At 59.4% G+C, this 18,765-nt stretch overlaps 1 protein-coding gene across 1 annotated transcript; it reads left to right on the top strand.

Moving 5' to 3' along the window:
* On the top strand, positions 1-18,709 carry NIBAN2 (niban apoptosis regulator 2). Its single transcript, XM_048966280.1, has 14 exons — positions 1-198; positions 8,669-8,799; positions 10,956-11,084; positions 11,376-11,481; positions 11,732-11,899; positions 13,882-13,997; positions 14,074-14,178; positions 14,808-14,970; positions 15,220-15,407; positions 15,589-15,744; positions 15,871-15,987; positions 16,376-16,483; positions 16,576-16,687; positions 16,965-18,709. The coding sequence occupies exons 1-14, from the start codon at positions 144-146 to the stop codon at positions 18,002-18,004; spliced, it is 2,694 nt and encodes an 897-aa protein (XP_048822237.1). The 5' UTR covers positions 1-143; the 3' UTR covers positions 18,005-18,709.
* The last annotated feature ends 56 nt before the right edge of the window (positions 18,710-18,765 follow it).

Raw genomic sequence — 18,765 nt, 5'->3', positions numbered from 1 at the left:
GAGCAGAGGGAGTGTTCGGGGGCGGCTCCGCAGCGCCGCGGCCGTCAGAAGCGGGACCGCACCATGGGGCTGCGCTCCTCCTGAGCACCGCGCTTTTCCCCGCTGAACCCCCCCACCCCACCCCACCCCCCCGGCCCGGCGCCATGGGCGATGTGCTCTCCTCTCACCTGGACGAGAGCCGCCGGCAGCACATCGCAGGTGAGAGCCCGAAACTCGAGGAGGAAAAGGCAGGGGGTAGGGGAGGGAGAGGTGGGGGGACCCCGCGGTGTTGCCACCTTCAGCCCTCCTCACCCCCTCCCCAAAACTTTTCTCCGACTTTCAAACTTTTCACTCCTGCTCATCTCGTATCATTTATTCTTCCTCTGATTTATTTATCTGCTGTTTTACCCTGCCTCCCTCCATCCCCCCCCCCCCTCCTCCCATCCGAGCTACCCCTGCGTTCTGCCCCTCCCCGGCCCTTTGGGGTGGGTGTGCGGGTTGGGGGCTCTCCCTCCTCCCGGCTGAAAGGCGCAGTTGTGCGCGGTGTTTGTGTTGGCCCCCGCTCGGTGGGGAGGACGAGATGCTGGCAGCCCGGTTGTTAAAGGGGTTTTGCTGATGGTTGGGATCCCGAAAGAAACTTTTCTCCTTCCTACCGGCGCTGTGGGGAGGCCTCCAGAGGAACTTTCTGCTCCCTGTTGTGGTCAGGGTGTTTCTCAGGGGCTTTGGGGTGGCCGGGAGGAGGAGGGTGACAATGGGGTCATTGAGAGACCCTACAGCTGTGCAGTGGCTGATGGATGATGCCGGAGCCCCGACAAGCGTGGTTTTGTGTGGGGCTGCCTGCAGGGCTGTGTGTGACCCCCCAAAACAGGGTCACCCTCCCATCCCCCAGCACTGCCCCTGCCGTAATCCAGCAAGGGCTCACTTCCATCACCACGGCTCAACCTCCGGCCCCTTTGCTCCCAAACCTCTCCCCCCACAGAGCACCCCACGTGCTGCACCCCACACAGCAGTGTGACTGCAGGGTCCCCCCATGCAGTGCCAGGCAGCAGCAGGGACGCGGCTCTCCCTTTCTGACCCTACGTTTCACTGTGTGATGGCCCCGAAGTGGGGAGCAGAGCTCACCCCGCCTGCCAGGCCCTGCGGCCGGCTCGCAGGAATGCTTACGTGGTATGTGGAGCAGCAGGACGCCAGCAGGTTTGTGAGCTTTGAAGCTGAGCCTGCAATGAGCTGCGTGTGCATTGCACGGCTTTGGGACTGTGGGATTAGGGCTTCCCGGTGCGCCGTACCCCAAAGCCTGTCCCATGGCCCCAAACCGTGTCCCTCTCTCAATTCCAAAGAGCACAGCCAGGGGATCCCACTGGGAACCTCTCTGCAGGGCCAGACATGGGGTGTCTGCCAGGCAAGTAGCAGCACCGGGGTGCTGCGCTGTGGGATTCAGCCCGTGCTTGGGGGTCTGGGGGCTGCGGGTGACTTGCTGTGGGTCTGTGCACTATGGCTCTGAGGTTTGGGGGTGGGCAGACACCTGCAGTGAGACCTCCCTGGAAGGGTTGCAGCCTGCCTGCTGCCTGCACCGTGAACCTTTGGGCTGGGCTGGGCCCTGGGTGGAAGGGCTGCGGGCTGGGAGGGGCGGCGGGCAGGCAGGCAGGCAGGCAGGCAGGCAGGCAGGCAGGCAAGGCACGACTTGCTGTCAGGCATGCAAAGCAATTGGCGGGGGAAACGCAGGGCTTTCCTGCTGGCACGGCTTGTTTGCTGCTTGCTGTGCCGGCACCCAGAGCTGGGAGGGTGCAGTGGGGTGTGAGCCCTGCTGCAGGAACGGAGGCTCTGGGAACCCCACTGCTTTGCTGTGCTCCTGCAGCCCTGTTGCACTGGGGATGTGCAGGGTAGGCGTGCGGCAAGCAGTGGGGAGGGTTGTGAGAGCTGGGACCAGGTCCATCCCTGCTGCTGGGAGCACGGGAGGGCTCTGGGGGTCCTTCTGCTTCGGGTGCAGCTGTGCAGGGAGCAGCAGTGGCAGCAGGGCTGCGGTTGCAGTGGGATGAGTTTTTGGCAGCTTCAGTCTTTTTCTCTGGGACCACAACGATGGGGGGCTGTGGTGATGGGAAGGACTTCCTACTGCTCCCCGTCATCCCAGCCTGAATCACCCACACTTGTTTGTCAGCATCCTCTGGCTGCCTTCCTCCTCCTCTTCCTCCACTCTCTGGTTGGGGACATGCACCCACCCTGCTCACGGGCTGCAGCAGGCATCAATCCACTCTCTTTGTTCCAGTGTGCCCAGCACAGGCACTGTGGCACTGGGGGCACGAGGGTGAGGGGAGCAGCATGCCAACAGGAAGGGATGTCACAGTGTCCCCTGCGTGGAGATCTGATGGGCTGCAAGAGGACCTTGATGCCTCGGCAGCTCTGAGGGCTGGCAGGGAGCAGCTGGGTTCCCCAGCATTGGGTTGCTTGAGCACCACCCTTGGTCCTTTCCAATGGCTAAGGAACATCTCCAGCCAGCACTATGCCAGGGTGCTGGGGCTGAGCAGCCAGCAGCAATCACAGCTCCAGGATGCGTCAGCTCTGCAGGTTGGGTGCTGAGCTCCCCATAGATCCAGGGAGGTCGGGAGGTTTCTCATCCCAAAATGTGTGTCTCCTTTCATCACTCAATAAATAACTCCCTTGCATGCCAGGGCTGTGCACCAGTGGGGATCGGCTGGTTCTGGCACGCTGGGGCTTACCTGCAGCCATCGTGTTGGAGCATGGGATGTGCTTGGAGCCAACGTGTCAGGGCACAGGGGAGCCCAGTGGGTCCCCTCCCATGCAGGCCGGTGCTGGGAGCCCTGTTGCCCCGAAACAGGAGGAGCTGAGCCCAGATCACAGCTCAGAGCTCCCCTTGGGTGTTCAGATCAGCCTCTGAGCACTGCAATCAGCCACCCCTGGTTCCTATTGCATTGCCCGGGCAAGCGAAGCACTTTCCAAGCCTCTGTCTTCCTCCTGTCCCCATATGGCTGCAGAGGTCCCAGCCATGGCTCTGCAAAGGGATCCCCTCCCAGTCCCATTCCCTATAGCATCCCAGGACCTGGCCGGTCCCCTGCTGTAGGATCCTGGTGTGGGGGGAACCTCACTGCCCAGCTCGCCCTGCACCTGGATGTCCCTGTGCTGCCCCATGGGAAAAGCCAACGGGAGGAAAAGCCAGAGTGTATTTCCTGCAGAGCTCCTCAAGGATGGAGCAGGAGGAAGGAGCAAAGCTCCACCTTTTCCCCCTTTGTGAAGGGAGAGGGCGGCAGCACTCAGTGCACGGTGGCAGAGCGTGGTGCCCATCCCTGTGCCCCGTAGCTGGGATCTCCCATGGGTGCTCAGCTATGTGGGTGCTCCAGCCCCAGCGTGGGGTGTCCCCATCAGGGAACAGGAAACCCTCCAGCAGCAGGGGCAGAGCCAAGAACAAGCTCAGGGCTGTTTTGTTCAAATACCTCTTTTTTTTTTCCCTTTTCCTTTGACGTACATAAAAGTCTTTGTTTGGTCTCCTCCCCCGGTGCTGGATTGGGTTTCCCGCTGGCACTGGGAGCGTGCCAGCTCTAGCTCTTCTCCTTGGGGCTGGGAGGGAGGGAGGGTGGGCAAGAGGGGCCACCTGCATGTGTAACCCCTGGAAGCATCCTCTTCCTGCTGTCTGCACAAGAGGCACAGGAGCCCTGCAGACCCCAGGACCCACTCGGCCCCATGGAACTGACACACGGCTCCCAAGTGCCACCAGACACCGCGTGGGTGACCGCAGGGTGGCACAGCTGTGACTCAGCCGAGGGCAGTGGGCGCAGACTGGAGCTGCTGGAGCTCAGGGAGCAATGGGACAATCGCTCTCAGCTGTAGGGTTGGGGTTTGGCTGTGCTGTGCAGAGCTGGGGTTGGACTCAGTGATGCTTCCCCAGCCCTGCAGAGGCCCCGAATGCTGTTTGATATTCAGATGCACATTCCTTCCATGCGGCTCCAGCGTACGCAGTCCCTGGTGCAGCAGCAGGAGGCAGGCAGCCACCCACCCCGGCAGTTCCCAGGCCACAGGGCCGTGCTTTGCTTGCTGTTTTGCTTTCTCCCCCGTGGATTTCGTGAGCTCCTCCCTCTCTGCAATGCACAGGTTTATTTGCTTTGGGCTGAGAGCGCTGCTGGGAAACCACCCGCTGGGAGCAGCACTGGGAGGGGGCACCTCCCCATGGGGACACCGTGGGGACAGAGGGCTGAAGAGATGCCATCCAGTGCCCCCATGCACTGTAACCCGTCGGGGTGGCTGTTGGGTGACCTCTGACTCTCATCTGTTGGCAGAGCCCAAACCAGCTCCCTGCTGAGCCCTGCTGGTTTCTGCTTGGTTTCCCTGCCCCGTCCCTCTCACTCTTCAGAGCAGTGAGTCCAGGCTGAGGTCATAGGGCTGAGGTCACTCCTGGGGACACAATAGCACTTCTGTCCCACTTCCACCACCTGGGTTGATTGGTCTCTCTTTCATTTTTGTCCTCTCTTTCTTCTTTTTCTTTCTTTCTTTCTTTCTTTCTTTTTTTTTCTTTCCTTCCTTGAAGGTATGATTTAACCCCAAACTCCCTGGACGGTTTGAGGGCTGATGATGCCATCTTCCCAGGGTTATCAGACTAGTGCTGCCGGGTGCAGACCATTGATAGAAGGAACAAAGAGCTGGGGCAGGCCCTGCCAGCTGCCTCCGCCCTCTGTTTGTTCCCCTGCAGCTCCGGATAAACTTAATCTAAATCCTGATAATGCTGTGGGGCAGAGAGGGGCGACCGGGGTTGGGGGGGGGGGGGGGGGGCAGTGGTTCAGGCTGGCTGGGTGCCCCAGGGATGTGGGCACAGGCGTGGAGCTGGGCAGGGGGTGCTGGGCTGGGGCTGTCAGGTGTATGAGCACTAGTTTGTGTTTTCTGGATGGAGATTGAGATTGGAATTCCCAAAGCTCTGATTTGCAGGTTGAGGATTAGCCTGAATCCCAATGCTGGATTATTGCAGCAGGGCAGCGAGGTGCCCTTGTGCTGCTGCTGGCACACCTGGCCCATCTCTTCAGAGCTCATTTTAGCCACCAGCCCATGCTGCCCCATGCCCAGCTCCATCAGAGCAGTGCAGTGCCCCATGGCAGTGGGACTCAATGTCCACAGGCTGTCCTCAGCCCACCGCCAAGCTCAGCAGCAGCAGCAGTTGTTCAGGGCTCACAGGGTGCTGCTGGGTTAAGATCCAACACACCGTGCACCCCATCTGTGCTGTGCTGGGCACCCCATTTCTGTTTATGCCCCCCATCCCTATCATGCCGTGCATGAGGATGCCCACACAGCACTGGGATTTGGGGCATGCAAGCATGTCAGGTGGGCTTGGACCAGGCAGTGATGGAGGACTGGTGGCACAGGGCTAGGGGACCTGAGCAGGAATGCCTGCTGTCCCTTGGAGGCCTCAGAGCAGTGACATGCAGGCAGGGAAGCGTGGGGGTGCAGTGGGGACACAGTGGGGGCTCCAGGGAACAGATGCCCAGTAAGGGAGCCCAGGAGGAAAGCAGCTTGCACCCATTCTTCTCCTCCCAGAGGAGCACACTGGATGGGTGGGGATGCATCCCCCTCCCCACTTACTGGTCATTGACCACCATGGGGACAGTGCAGGGACACGCAGGCGGTGGCACAGTGCTGGGGCTTTCCTCAGCCTGCTGCTTACTCAGACACTGTGGGCTCCGCCAGCTCGGGGCTGACTCAATGAGCCTTTTTATCCTTTATTTTTTAATTATTATTTCTTTTTTTACCCTGCGCCAGGAGGAAAATTCCTGCCCTTCAATGAGGCTTTGCTTGGGTGCCCCCTGCTCCGCTTTCTTCCTTGGGCAAAGCAAAGCCGGGGGGAAGGGGAGGGTGGAAGGGGAGGGGTTGGGATTTCCAGGGCAACCCCCGATGTGGTTCAGTAGTGGGACTGGGAGGGGGGGAGGACGTGATCCTTGGAGGATGCATCTGGCACGGGGTGCAGGGCTACGGGCTTACGAAACGGGATGTGGGCTGAGGGAGAGGTTGGGGCAGCGTTCCTGCTCGGATGTGTCAGCCCATATGTGTGGGGGGAATGGCTGCGTGCATTTGGGACTGCTGGGGGACCCTACAGATCTCTGGGGCTCAGGCACAGCACACTGCTCCCTCCCCATTGCTCCCAGGAATGGGAGCTGAGTAAACCTGGAGCAACCCCACTGCATGCCCCACACCTGGCAGAGGGAAGCTGTGCTCAGCTGGCTGTGGGGCAAGGACCAGCCTGGTGGCCCTGTCCTCACCCTGTTCCTGCTGCCATCCTGCTGTTGCTGCAGTCAGATCTGACCTCCCCACTGCTGGCCCCGCTGACTCTGCAGCCACGGCTATTTATGGTGTCACTCTCATTTTCACATGATTTCCAAGGGAATGAGGCACACGGGCTCTGGCCACGCACTGGTGCCTCAAGCACGGGGCTGGCACAGCACTCAGCCCTTCCCCTTCCATCCCTTTTGCTTGGGGTGAGGAGGGAGAGTGCCTACAGTTCTGCACAGGGCGCTGCGTGCTGCAGGTGTTGCTGCACGGGAAGAAACAAAACTCAGAGGGCAAATGTGAAGCTCTGGAAGGGAGGGTATGGTGGAGTTGTGCTGGTGATGGCAGCAGGCAGCTCTCTTGGGGTCGGTCCATGCGTTGAGCTCTGGGATGCAGTGCACACTGCACTGTGGCCGAACTGTGAACCCCATGTGAGCGAGGCAGGAGCTGCACACACTCCTAGGAGTGCCAGCATTGTGGGGCTGCCCCAAACGTTGTGCCCCTGCCCCAGGCTGGCACCAGTCCCATCATGACCAGTCTAAGTGGTTGGCAGGGCTGGTTTCACCGAAACGAGCCCTGGCAGAAAGCAGAAAGGGAAAAGCTGAGCTCCATGCATGCGCTGCCATGGGGCACCCAGCATCGTGCCTGGCTTCGTGGCACCTTCTGTCTCACAGCTGTGCATCACTGAGTGCTTTCACGCCTGCCAACACATCCCCTTGAGCTCAGCCCTTAGGAGGAGACCCAGGGGCAAAGCAGTGCTGGACCCTCTGCTGAAGGCCTAGAGGACCCCCGTTGGGGCAGGGGCTGCGTGCCATAGACTCCAGCACCCTCTGGGCCCCCCCAGTGCACCCCATCTGGGGATGATGCAGCGCTGTTGGCGGCTTCACTGAGAGCCTTTTGTTTCACTATCTGCAAGTAATTGACTTTTGCTTTCCCATTTGCTTAAGACCTCTTAATTGGCCCCGCTGTTAATCGGAGAAGAATGAGTGACTAAGCCGTCTGGACAGCCGGGGGAGCAGGGACGCTTTTTTTCCCATGAACTGAAAGGAAATGAAACCTCAAAACGTCCCTCTAAATCTCAGCTGTCAACGTTGCCGCCCGGAGCTGCAGCCAAAATAATGCCGTTCTGCAGCCATGCACTGCAGAACTGCCTCATGAACATGGGCACAGTATGGCTGCACACCGGGCTGGTGCCAGGAGGAAAGGCCAAAAGTTGGGTGAGGATTTTCTCTCCTTGCCCAAGCCGGCTCCTTGCTGTCGGAGGTGGTGCACGGTGCATCCTTGGTGCGTCCTTCCGTAGCGCCAGGGAGACGGAGCAGCTCGTTGCTGGCAGCCTCAGCTCTTCCCCCGTGACACATCCAGGGCAAAGTTGAGCAGAATTCAATCTGGAGGCCCCGTGCGTTCAGGGGAACTCTGGGAAAGCCATCCTTATGCTGGCAATAATCCCTCCCCAAAATGTTTGATGCTTTGCAACGGGCTTTGTTGCGGAGGAGGCTCAGATGGGCTCTGGCAGGGCGCACGTAGGGCAGGGTGCTGCATAGGGCCGGGCACCCATGGGGTGCTCATGGTGCAGGGTGCTCGTGCAGCACCGTGCCACGCTGGTGCCAAGCGGTGCGGGTGGCACAGGGCTGGCTTTTGGGTGCTGTGCCAGCACCTGGTGACTCAGGCCGTGGGAGTCCCTCCGGCACCTCCAGATTCCATCGTGCTGAAGTCAGGCAGACTGGGGGAGTGTGGTGGCAGGCAGGCTTTAGGGGGTGCAGGAGCTTTCTAAGCATCACGGTGGGTGTCTACACTTTGTGGGGTGGGGGGCACCGTTCGGGTTGTCTTTCCTCTTGCTGCACGCTTGGCCCTGAGCGTCTCTAGCCCTTCCACGTGACATTCCTTATTGGGTTTTGTGGGTCCTGAGCATGGGGCTGGGGGGGCTGCCCCCATCTGCAGCCTCTTGGAGAGGCAGTGAAGGCGCAGCCCTTCCTGTGGGTCTGCAGTGGGGACGGGTGCAGGGCTGCACAATGCACAGGAAGCGCCGTGGTGCCGGAATGGCCTTAATGTCAGGAATTTCCTGCCTGGGAGAGGAATCCACAGCACTAACGTGAAAGGCCAAAAAATAATAATAATAATAATAGTAAGACTTTGCTAAGCCTGGGCTAGATGGGGAGGGCAGAGGGCAGCGGGCTCGGAGATGGTCCCATGCTGAACCCTGCTCCTCTGGGCATGAGGAAGTGTTGGCCGGGTGTGAAAATGCAAATGTGGCCAAATCTGTGCTGTGGGATGCCAGAGCTCAGCCTGTGGGGCTGCTCCCCACTGGGGACAGAGGTGCTGGAGGCCCCACAGCGATATGGAACTGGGGACACGTCTCCAGAATGCACCCAGTGCTGTAGGTTGGGACTGCAGGGAGCGTGGGGTGCATCCTAACTCTGCTCTCCCTTTGCAGAGAAGACTGGGAAGGTGCTGGGGGAGTTCTCCCGCTGCTACAGGGAACAGTATGGGGTAGCACTCTTCAACAGCGTCCGCTATGAGATTGAAGGCAATGGGGGGCCGCAGGCACAGCTGCTGCACCGCAAGGTAAGAGCTCAGATTCATTTTCCTCCCTCTGCACTGGGCTGCCCCATAGGAATGGAGGCACCATGGGGCTGGGAGAGGAGTCCCAAGGAGAAGGTGATGGAGGGGGTCTGCAGCCCATGGGGGTCCCCTGAAGGCTTTCTGCTCTGCTCAGTGCAGTGAGCACACCCAGCAGCATGGCGTGGATGTGGGTCTGGCTGCAGGCACTCCTTCCTGGTATGGAGCTCTTGGGAACTGCTCATGCCCTATAAATCTGTGGGTGAGGCTGCAGCTGTAGGCCATGGCTGGGTTGTTCTGGACTGCCTTTGCTGTGCTGCTGGGTACAAGCCATGCTCTAGCACTAGAAAGGAGATGAAATCGTTCCTAAGCAGCTCTCAGCCTGAAATGCTTCCATCACCCTACTTTAACTGACATAGAGTAGCCAGAAAACATTCCCAAAGCCCCTGTTAGGAAGCTGGGCATCATTGCAGCCTTGGTACGGAGCACTGGGCACAGGAGGGCAGGGTGTGCAGGATGGGCACACAGCCATGGGCGTTTGCAAAGTCACAGAACCGCAGAATACCTCGAGCAGGAGGAAGGGACTCACAGGGATCACTGGGTCCAGTTCAGTGGCAGAGGGGCAGCTCACATGAGGACTGGAGCAGTGACTCTCCCGGTGTGTCCTGTGTTGCAATGTCCCTGCCTGCCCGGGTGTGTCAAACAAAATAAAGGTGTGGAGGGACGAGTTCCTGAGCAGGAACAGGGAGCCCGGTGTCCGCAGGGAGGAAATAATCGGGTCATCATTGCTTGGCTGATGCCTTCAGCGGGTGGTGCCTCCTGAAGCAAGCCCAGGAATGTCTGAGAAGTGGCAGCAGTATGAGGTCAGGGGCACGGTGCAGCACTGGGCCACAAAGTAGGACCAAATAGGACCAAACAGGACCAAATAGGACTAAACAGGATCAAGTCTGACCAAGTAGGACCGAACAGGACCAAGTAGGACCAAGAAGGACCTAATAGGACCAAACAGGACCAAAGTACAACTAAACAGAACCAAATAGGACCAAGCAGGACCAGGTAGGATGTTCTTCCTGCAAGAAGTCCCCTCTGCCTCTGCAGAGAGGCGTGCATGTTGGCATCTGGTTTGGTGACAAGCTATGGGAACAGCACCTGGTGCAGGCACACCTGCACGTGGGAGCAATGCAGGGACAGCCCCTGGGGCAGAGCAGGGCTGCTGCAAAGCTCTCATCCACCCCAGGAGTCCATCCCTGAGCATCCTCCTCCACGCTTGCCAGCCGCCTCCCTGCCCCTCCTTGCAATTTGCCACATTCCTGCATGTCCCAGATGTTTGCTGGGTGAGGCAGGCTCGGGGCTCTGGAGTGCAAGTCAGGTCCTTGCAATGGGCTGAGCCCTGTTGTTTGGGCTGCCCCTGAGCGATGCTGATGGGAAGTGGTCTCACCTTGGCTTTGCTGGACTTTTGCTGTCCCCATCTCTCTCTCTTAGGGCTGTCACCCCCAGCTCAATACCCCACTGCTTCTCCCCATCTAGGTGTCCCTTTATTCCTTTGGGAAATGCTTTGGATGGATGGTGGGGCTGTGCTGCAGGGCTGTCAGTCTGCTTGCTGAGCCAGCATGCTCCCAGTCCTCCTCAAAACCAAAGTGGGTGCTGCTTGGTGAAGGAGTTCAGTGTTTGGGGAAGGCAACAAGGGGAGAAATGTCCATCATCAGGGTCGCGCTGGGTGCACAGTGCGGTGCCTGCAGTGGCCGCCACGGTGGGCGGAGGATGGAGAGCCAGTCGCCGGCTGCTCACACTGTCAGGAGTGCTCTCAGCTCTTGTTTATATTCCTGGGGTCATAAAAATTCCTGGGTCGCATTCTTGGCTGGTGTCAGCACAGCATGTGGGGGCTGCAGAGGCTGCTCGGCCCCGAGACGTGGGATGGCCTCATCCTACTCCATCCAGGCAGCCTGGGGCATTCCAGCACCATCCGGAGTTGGGCTACAGAGGATGGCCACCTCTATGGTGACTGCTGAGTGAGCATCCCCTGGAGCTCTGTTAGGGCTGTGCAGGTGGGACCCCCGCAGAACATCACCCAGAGGCACTATTTAGGCACCTGCATTTGAGGGACAGTGGGTGGGTGCTCCCCGTTGCCCCTTCCCATGTCACAGCACACCTCCTCCCTGCAGGTCCCGCTGGAGGACCATGTCATCTACTCGGGCAACCTCTTCCAGTACATCGAAGAGAACAAGAAGTGGAGGAACCGCTTCTGCGTGGTCCCACACAACTATGGGCTGGTGCTGTATGAGAACAAACTGGTGAGGATGGCTCCTTGCATGGGGCTGTCACCTGTGGATGATCCTGCCCATGTCCTCCCTCTGCCCCCCATCCTCCTTGGGGCTGACTTCCCTGCGAGGATGGATGCCCTGTGACCATCTATGATGTTTCCTGGTGGCCCTTGGTATTTCCAAGCTGCCCTTTGAGCTTCCTTTTCCCATCCATCCTGTTAGAGGAGGAAAAGACCCTTTCACCCACCTGCCGTGGACTCTTCCCATGCCATACCTATGTCCCACATCACCACCCTGCCCTGACCAGCTCTTTCTGCTCAGGCTTATGAGAGAGAGCTGCCGCCCCGTGTGCTGATCAACAGTGCTGGTTACAAGGTGCTCACCTCAGTGGAGCAGTACCTGGAGCTGGTGAACACCAGCCTGCCTGGTGAGTGGGGGGGGGTGGGATTCTGGGGGTCCCCCCTCATCCCCATGCTGCACAGCATCCCAAGCCGCTGGGAAGGGGTGGTTTTGTGGTGTGGGGTTACAACCCCGTATTCCCCCAGGTGGAGCCTCCATCGGGATGCTCTGCTCCTTGTAGGCCCTGGGATGCAGATGGGGACCAGCAGACGGACCCCCCCACCCCTGCATCCCTTGTCCCTGTTCCTCTGCCCTTCAGCACGTCCTTCCTCCCGCAGGCATCACCCCCAAATCGGGGAACACCCCCATCCTGAAGTGCCCCACGGATTTCCCCCTCATCCTCTGGCACCCCTACGCCCGGCACTATTACTTCTGCCTGATGACTGGCAAAGAGCAGGAGAAGTGGGGAGCGGTGTTCCAGGACTGCGTGCGGCACTGCAACAGCGGTGAGCGGGGGGGCACCTCGGTGGGGAGAGCATTGTGGAGTTCTGGGAGCCCCACAGAGCTCTCTGTTGACCTACAGGGGAAGATATGGGGACGAAGAGGTGGGAATAGGCCAGCAGTGAGGGTGGGCACAGGGGTCTCCATCCCGTGCCCCTGAGCAGCATGATGGCAGTGCCTGCCTGCAGCCAGCTGGACGCCAGCGTGGGGAGCCCTAATGACTATTTACCACCCCAAGGCAGAAAATATTCAGTAATTAAAGTCATCCAAACTGCAGGCAGCCGCCATCCTGCTCTCTCTCCCTCCTCCTCCCACCCTCTTTGGGGCTTAGGCTGTGTGCGGACAGGACCAGCCTCCCACAGCCCCGATACCGTGTCAGGAGAACATGATTTTCCTGCTAAGCATACCCAGGCACTCCTGGGGTGAGACAGCATCCCAGGGAGGAGGTGCTGGCCCTGCAGCCTGCTGCAAAGCAAAGAGCAGTGCTGCTTGCTCTGCTGTGTGCCTTTCCCTCCTGGGTGCTGCCCCAGCCCCATTTTTAGGGGGCAGAGCAATGGAGTTGGGCAATAATCTGTGCTGTGCACTGGGTCCTCTCCTCCTCTGCAGTGGCGCAGAGATGGGCACAGCCCCAGGAACAGATCTGCTCGGGTGGATTTCTCCATTTGTGCAGGCTGTTTTTCTTTATGAGACGTTCCTTCCCTTCCCAGCTCCAGATTTCTGCCCGCTGCTGTTCTTGCTGTGTTTCAGATACTGTTTCAAATCCAATGAAAGATCTTTTGTTGCTGTTGAGCAACTTTTTTTTTTTTCTTTCCAAATTGGAGGCCCCTTGTCTGCCTCCAGCTGTAAATAGTGTGGGAATTTTCACCTCCTTTTACAAGTCCCTGGTTTTGAAACACCAGCTGTTCCCTAAGGACTGGGGATGAGCTGTGGGACCCTTCACACAGCGTGTCCAGCTGGGTCACCCCCTGCCCTATGCACCTGTGGGACCTCTGCCCATGCTGCATTGGGGACAACATCATTCCCCGGTGCCTGACACCTCACTATATGGCACCGTCACCAGGGGAACATTGCCAAGAGAGCTGTGCAGCAGCAGCCAGACCCTTGGGGAGGGGCTGAGGGTGACATCCATGCCCCCCTTGTGCCGTGGTCCCGTGCTGTGGTGAATCACAGTGCTGACATCCCGGGGGTAGCAGAACCGGCTGGAGCACACTGTGCCTCCTCGTGACTCATCCCCACTTTCCTCTTCCTCCCAGGCTGTGCTGTGTCCTCAGGGCCCCTCTTCCTCCAGCCCCTCCCAGGCAGCCCAGAGCCCCCTGCACCTTGGGGGCTTGCAGAGTCCTTAGGACTCACTCCATGCACCAGTGGGGCTTGCAGAGCTTGCCCAGTCCTGCTCAGCCCCTGCTCCAGCTGTGCCACTGGGGCTGTGCAGGGCCATTGTGCCCCACTGGGACTTGCTGAGCCCTCAGAGACTATTGGGGCACACCAATGACTCCTCTGACTGTGGCACCTGGGACTGCTGAGTCAGCAGTTCCCCATGCATCACTGGTGCTTACTGAGCCCCTGTCTTGCTGTGCCCTGCTCCTGCTGTGCTTCAGGGCTTGCTGAACACACACAGGTTGCCATGCAGCGCTGGGGCACACTGAGCCCCCAGTCCTCTTGTGCCACCGAGGCTCACCAAACTGCTGCGCTCACCATTCAGTGCTCACTGAGCCCTGGGTTCTGCCGGGCTGTTTTCTCTTGACTGCTCTTCCGCCCTCCCCTTTTCCTCCTGGATGCTCTCCTGCCCTGTGTCCCATTTAGGGGGGTCTGCCTATGGGAGCTCCCCAACCCTTCCTGTGTATGGGACAGCATCAGGGACAGGGTCCCCCCTACCCCCAGGCACTGTGCAGTGGTCCTGCAGACACAGGGAGCCCCTGTGACATGCAGCCTGGGGTTGTACCACTACCCACCCTCCCATCCTAATGCTCACTCATCCATTCCCCATCAGGGATCTCGGAGGACTCCAAAGTTGAAGCCCCAGCCTTCACTGACGCCGTCCGCATGTACCGCCAGTCCAAGGAGCAGTACGGCACCTGGGACATGCTGTGCGGCAACCAGACCCAGGTGAGGGCTGGCCCAGGGGCTGTGTGGGGCCGGGGTAGGGTCGGGCACGGCCCCCCATCGCCTCCTCCTTTTGTAGATCCTGAGCAACCTGGTGATGGAGGAGCTGCTGCCGGAGCTGCGCAACGCCATCGGCCCGCGGCTGAAGGGCAAAACCCAGGAGCGCCAGCGGACCTGGATCCAGGTGAGGGTGGTGGAAGTGGGGACATCAGTGCTGACCCCCCTGCTTGGGCTGCTCCCATTTTGGGGCATGGCCCATCTCATAGGCTGTGTTGCCCCGTGGCTTCACTCTGCCCAGGACTTTGTTGTCCCCGCTGCAGCCCAGCCCTCAGCGCTCTGCTTCTGAGAATGAGGGAAGCCAAGTGGAGGAAGCCCGGCCCACGAGCACAGCCCATCCAGCTATATTTAGTGAGCCATTTTTAGGGTAGCGCAGGCTAAATCCAGCCCCAGCCCTTGCCAGAAAGACAGAGCACTCTTCAGAACCGCCTGTTGCAGCCTTCATAGTTGCCACCAAGCTCATAATGTGCAGCCTAAAAATGCTCAAATCTTGCTTTTTTTTTTTCCTTTTTTTTTTTTTTCCAGTGGCTGCGGTCTCCACAGCACAGCCCAGAGTTATTCTGCAGTACTGGGAGGAGGGAGGGAGGGGAGAGACTGCTCTGCCTCCTGCTGGTCCCAAAGTCACAGCATCAGGCTGCAGTGTGGGCTCCAGCAGTCTAATGGAGCTCATGGGTCCTGCCCATTTCCTAAGTTTGTGGACATCCTACAGGCTTGTGACCATCAGGGACCTCCTGTCACCCTCTTCTCCCTCCCCAGATCTCGGATGCTGTCTATAGGATGGTCTATGAGCAGACTAAGGCACAATATGATGCCATGGTGGCCAAGTGTGAGCTGGAGCGGCCCCAGATGGAGAGCAGCATCCGGACTGACATGGACCAAATCATCACCTCCAAGGAGCACCTGGCCAGCAAGATCCGAGGTAGAGCCCCATGGGGAGAGGGCACAGATGGGGGACAAGTTGGGCAGTGAGCCCAAAGCAAGGCAATGGGACAGGAATGGGTTCAATGCAGGCTGAGGGCCACCTTCAAGAACCCCTTCTGTTGCCCCATGGGTCTGAGAGACTTCTGGAGGGATTTGAGGAACAGAGCATCCTCTCTCCCAGGCTGGGGTTAGGTGGAGCTGGAAGGGCAGAGCAGCCTTGCCATGCTCCACGCTGCTCTCCGCCCAGCCTTCGTCCTCCCCAAAGCGGAGATCTGTGTCCGTAACCACGTCCAGCCCTACATCTCCTCCATCCTGGAGGCCCTGATGACCCCGACGAGCCAGGGCTTCGCCGAGGTGCGGGAGGTCTTCTTCAAGGAGGTGACGGACATGAACATGAACATCGTCAATGAGGGCGGCCTGGAGAAGCTGGTGGAGGTGAGCTCTGAGCCGGGCAGGGTGGAGGCTGGAGGTGATGTGGCCAATCCCATTGCCTTATCTGGTAGGGACAGAACTGGGGAACCACAGGCTGGGAAGACACCTGAGGACGGAGCCCTTGTAGAGGTGTGGGCTGTGGGATGGCCCGTCCCAGCCCTGCTGAGCTCAGCTCTGTCCCCAGTACATGGAGAAGCTGTCCCACCTGGCCTTCCACCCGGTGAAGATGCAGTCGTGCTACGAGAAGATGGAGCAGCTGAAGCTGGAGGGCCTCCAGCAGCGCTTCGACGTCTCCAGCACGTCTGTCTTCAAGCAGAGGGCCCAGATCCACATGCGACAGGTAGGATAGGCATTCCCTACCTTCATCCCCATATCTCTCCAAGGCAGAGTTGCTGGAGTGTGGGGACAGGTCCAGCCCAGCCCCTTTGGTCCCCCACTGCCACTGACCTCTCGGCTTTTGTCAAAGCAAATGGATGATGCCTTGTACACCTTTGAGACGCTGCTCCACCAGGAGCTGGGGAAGCTTCAGGGCAAGGATGAGCTCTGCAAGTCCATCCAGCGCATCCTCGAGAGGGTGCTTAAGGTAAGGGCTGGGGCTGTTCCTATGCCACAGGGCTTCTGGGATGAGGAGGACAGCAAGGACCCTCATAGTGGATGCCAAAAGTTTTTTGGCAAGTGCTTCTTGCTATTGAGACTTTCATGCCTTTTGCTGAGATCTGGGGCAAGTGAGTGGTGGAGGAGGTGGAGGACCCAGCCCCATGTGAAGGCATGCGTGGGTCCACGGGAAAGCCACTCAGGGTTTGGAATGACCCAAACCCTTCTGCAGAAAGTGGTTACTGAGGATGCGAGGGACAAGGGAACCCATTCAGCCCCATGCAAATGGATTGGGAACCCAAATGTACGGGCTGTGCCTGTGCCACCATGCAGCCCTGATGGGCGCCAACCCATGGCCACTCTCACCTGCCCCACAGAAATATGATTACGACAGCAGCACGGTGAGGAAGAAGTTCTTCAGGGAGGCCCTGCTGCAGATCACCATCCCCTTCCTGCTGAAGAAGCTGGCACCCACCTGCAAGGGGGTAAGCTCATGGGAGGGTCTCTCTGTGGAGGTTCAGCATCCCTGGGGATGGGGAGCTCCTGCATCCCACTCTGAATCCCTCCCCTCTGGCAGGAGCTAGCCAAGTTCCAGGAGCTCATCTTCGAGGACTTTGCCAGCTTCATCCTGGTGGAGAACACATATGAAGAGGTCGTGCTGCAGTCTGTGATGAAGGACATCATGCAAGGTAAGGGGCTCTGGGATTTCCAGCTGGGTGGGGAGGCCCCTCATGTATGCAAGGGCTTAGCAGCATAGGAAGCATTTAGGAGGTCCAACTGGGTGCTGGAATCCACAGTAGGAAGATCCACAGAATGCTGGGGCTTGTAGAAGGAAGGAGTGACCCCATGCAAGGAGCTGAGGTCCATGGATGACCCCGTGCAGGGTGCTATATGAGGAAGGGTGACCCCACGTCGGGCGCAGGGTGCCGGTGCCACCCTATGTGATATCTCTCTCTGTGCCACCAGCTGTGAAGGAGGCAGCCGTGCAGCGGAAGCACAACCTGTACCGTGACAGCATGGTGATGCACAACAGCGATCCCAACCTGCACCTGCTGGGCGAGGGCACCCCCATCGACTGGGGCGAGGAGCACGGCGGGCAGCCTGAGGCTGAGCCGGCTGCTGACAAGCGCCGCAGGGCCAAGCAGGTGGTGTCAGTGATCCAGGACGACGAGGGGGCCCTGCCCTATGAGATGGGTGCCGAGATGCTGATGTCCCCCAGCTCGCCGGAGCCGCCAGAGCCCAGGGTGCCACCGGGGTCCCCAGATGGGGTGGCGGAGATCCGGGAGGCTCTGGCCAAGGAAAGCACCGAGGTGCTCACAGAGGAGCGGCTGACGAACGGTACCCACAGCACGCGGGACAGCGGTGCCACCAAGGAGGGGGTGGTGGCAGAGGGGGCTGCACCAGGTGATGTCCCCACGAAGGGTCCGGCCGGTGATGGGGATGGAGTGCAGCGTGCTGCACCAGCAGCACCCACATCTGGAGCCAAGGTTTCATCAGAGGATGGGGTGCCCCGTACTCCAGCAGCACCACCTGCACCTGAAGCTGAGAGCACGGCAAGGGATGAGGTGCAGCATGCCATGCCTGCATCACCCACAACTGGAGCTGAGGTCCTGTCACAGGATGGGCTGCACCATGATGCACCTGCATCAGCTGTGTCTGGAGCTGAGGTCACATCTGGAGCTGAGATCCCATCTGGAGATAAGGTGCCTCGTGCCTCATCTGCATCGCCTGCACCCGGAGCTGATGTCCCACCCAGCGATAAGGTGCACCATGGTGTGCCAGCATCACCTGTACCCAGAGCTGAAACCCCACCAGGAGATGAGGTGCATCATGCCACACCAGCATCCCCTGCACCCAGAGCCGAGGTCCCACTGCCGCCTGCTGGGACCTCCTGCCAGCGCAGTGACAAGGAGACGGGTGAGGAGGTGGCCCTCCCGGTGGCATGCAGCCCCCCAGAGCCTGCGGGCACGACGGAGAACATTGAGGGGATGCAGACTGAGTTCTAGCCCCATTCCTGCTGCAGACTGGCCCTGGTAACACCAGAGATGGGGACTGGGACCAGGGAGGGGATGGGGAACACCTAACTGGGAGGAGCCCCGTGTGGTCCTGCTAGGTGAGGCTGGGGGTGCCCTGGCTCGGCACAGGGCACCCACTGCACTCTGCTCTGTCCTTCTTCTGCCTTATTTCCTTCTTTTCTACTGGAGAGATGCTTAACCCACCTGGGGCTGCAGAATGCTCCCATTGCCATCCCCATACCCACAGCCCTGGGGTGCTCCTGGGCATCCTCTGCTACCGTTGAGAGGAGGTGGAAAACATGTCTGTGATGAGGGTTGGGGGTGTGCAGCACTGCGTGGCGTTTGGTCCTGGGGGATGCACCCCACCTTGCTGGCAGCACCCCCTGCCATCACACCAGCAGTGACGGGGCACAGCCCTGGGGCTTCAGCATAGGTCTGAGGGTCTGACACAGGCTCTGGGTAGGGATGCACTAAAAGCACTGGAGAGATGGTTGGGGCTGGGGTGCCTGCACGTACGTATGTGTGCACACCTGCAGCCCCTCCACAGCTCACCTCGACCCCGCTGTAGGTTTGGTGCCGCTGTTTCTGCTGCTGCAGGGGGTGCCCAGCCCAAACCACTGGGGGAGGCCCCCCCAAAGTGCCTTGCTTTGGGAACTTCAGACCTGTCTCTTCCAAGATATTTTATTAAGAATGTTATACAAATGTTTTAAAATATATATATGCTTATAATAATTAATAAAAGAGAAAAAAAG

This window comes from Lagopus muta, chromosome 19 (assembly GCF_023343835.1).
Source record: "Lagopus muta isolate bLagMut1 chromosome 19, bLagMut1 primary, whole genome shotgun sequence".
Lineage (NCBI taxonomy): Eukaryota > Metazoa > Chordata > Aves > Galliformes > Phasianidae > Lagopus > Lagopus muta.
Note: the sequence above shows the minus strand (reverse complement) of the source record. Positions and strands in the feature narration are given on the sequence as shown.

Coding starts and splice junctions, on each gene's coding strand:
- NIBAN2 (XM_048966280.1), top strand. CDS start 144: ATGGGCGATGTGCTCTCCTCTCACCTGGACGAGAGCCGCCGGCAGCAC. Junction 15,408..15,588: donor GCCTGGAGAAGCTGGTGGAG/GTGAGCTCTGAG, acceptor CTCTGTCCCCAG/TACATGGAGAAGCTGTCCCA. Junction 15,745..15,870: donor CCCAGATCCACATGCGACAG/GTAGGATAGGCA, acceptor CTTTTGTCAAAG/CAAATGGATGATGCCTTGTA.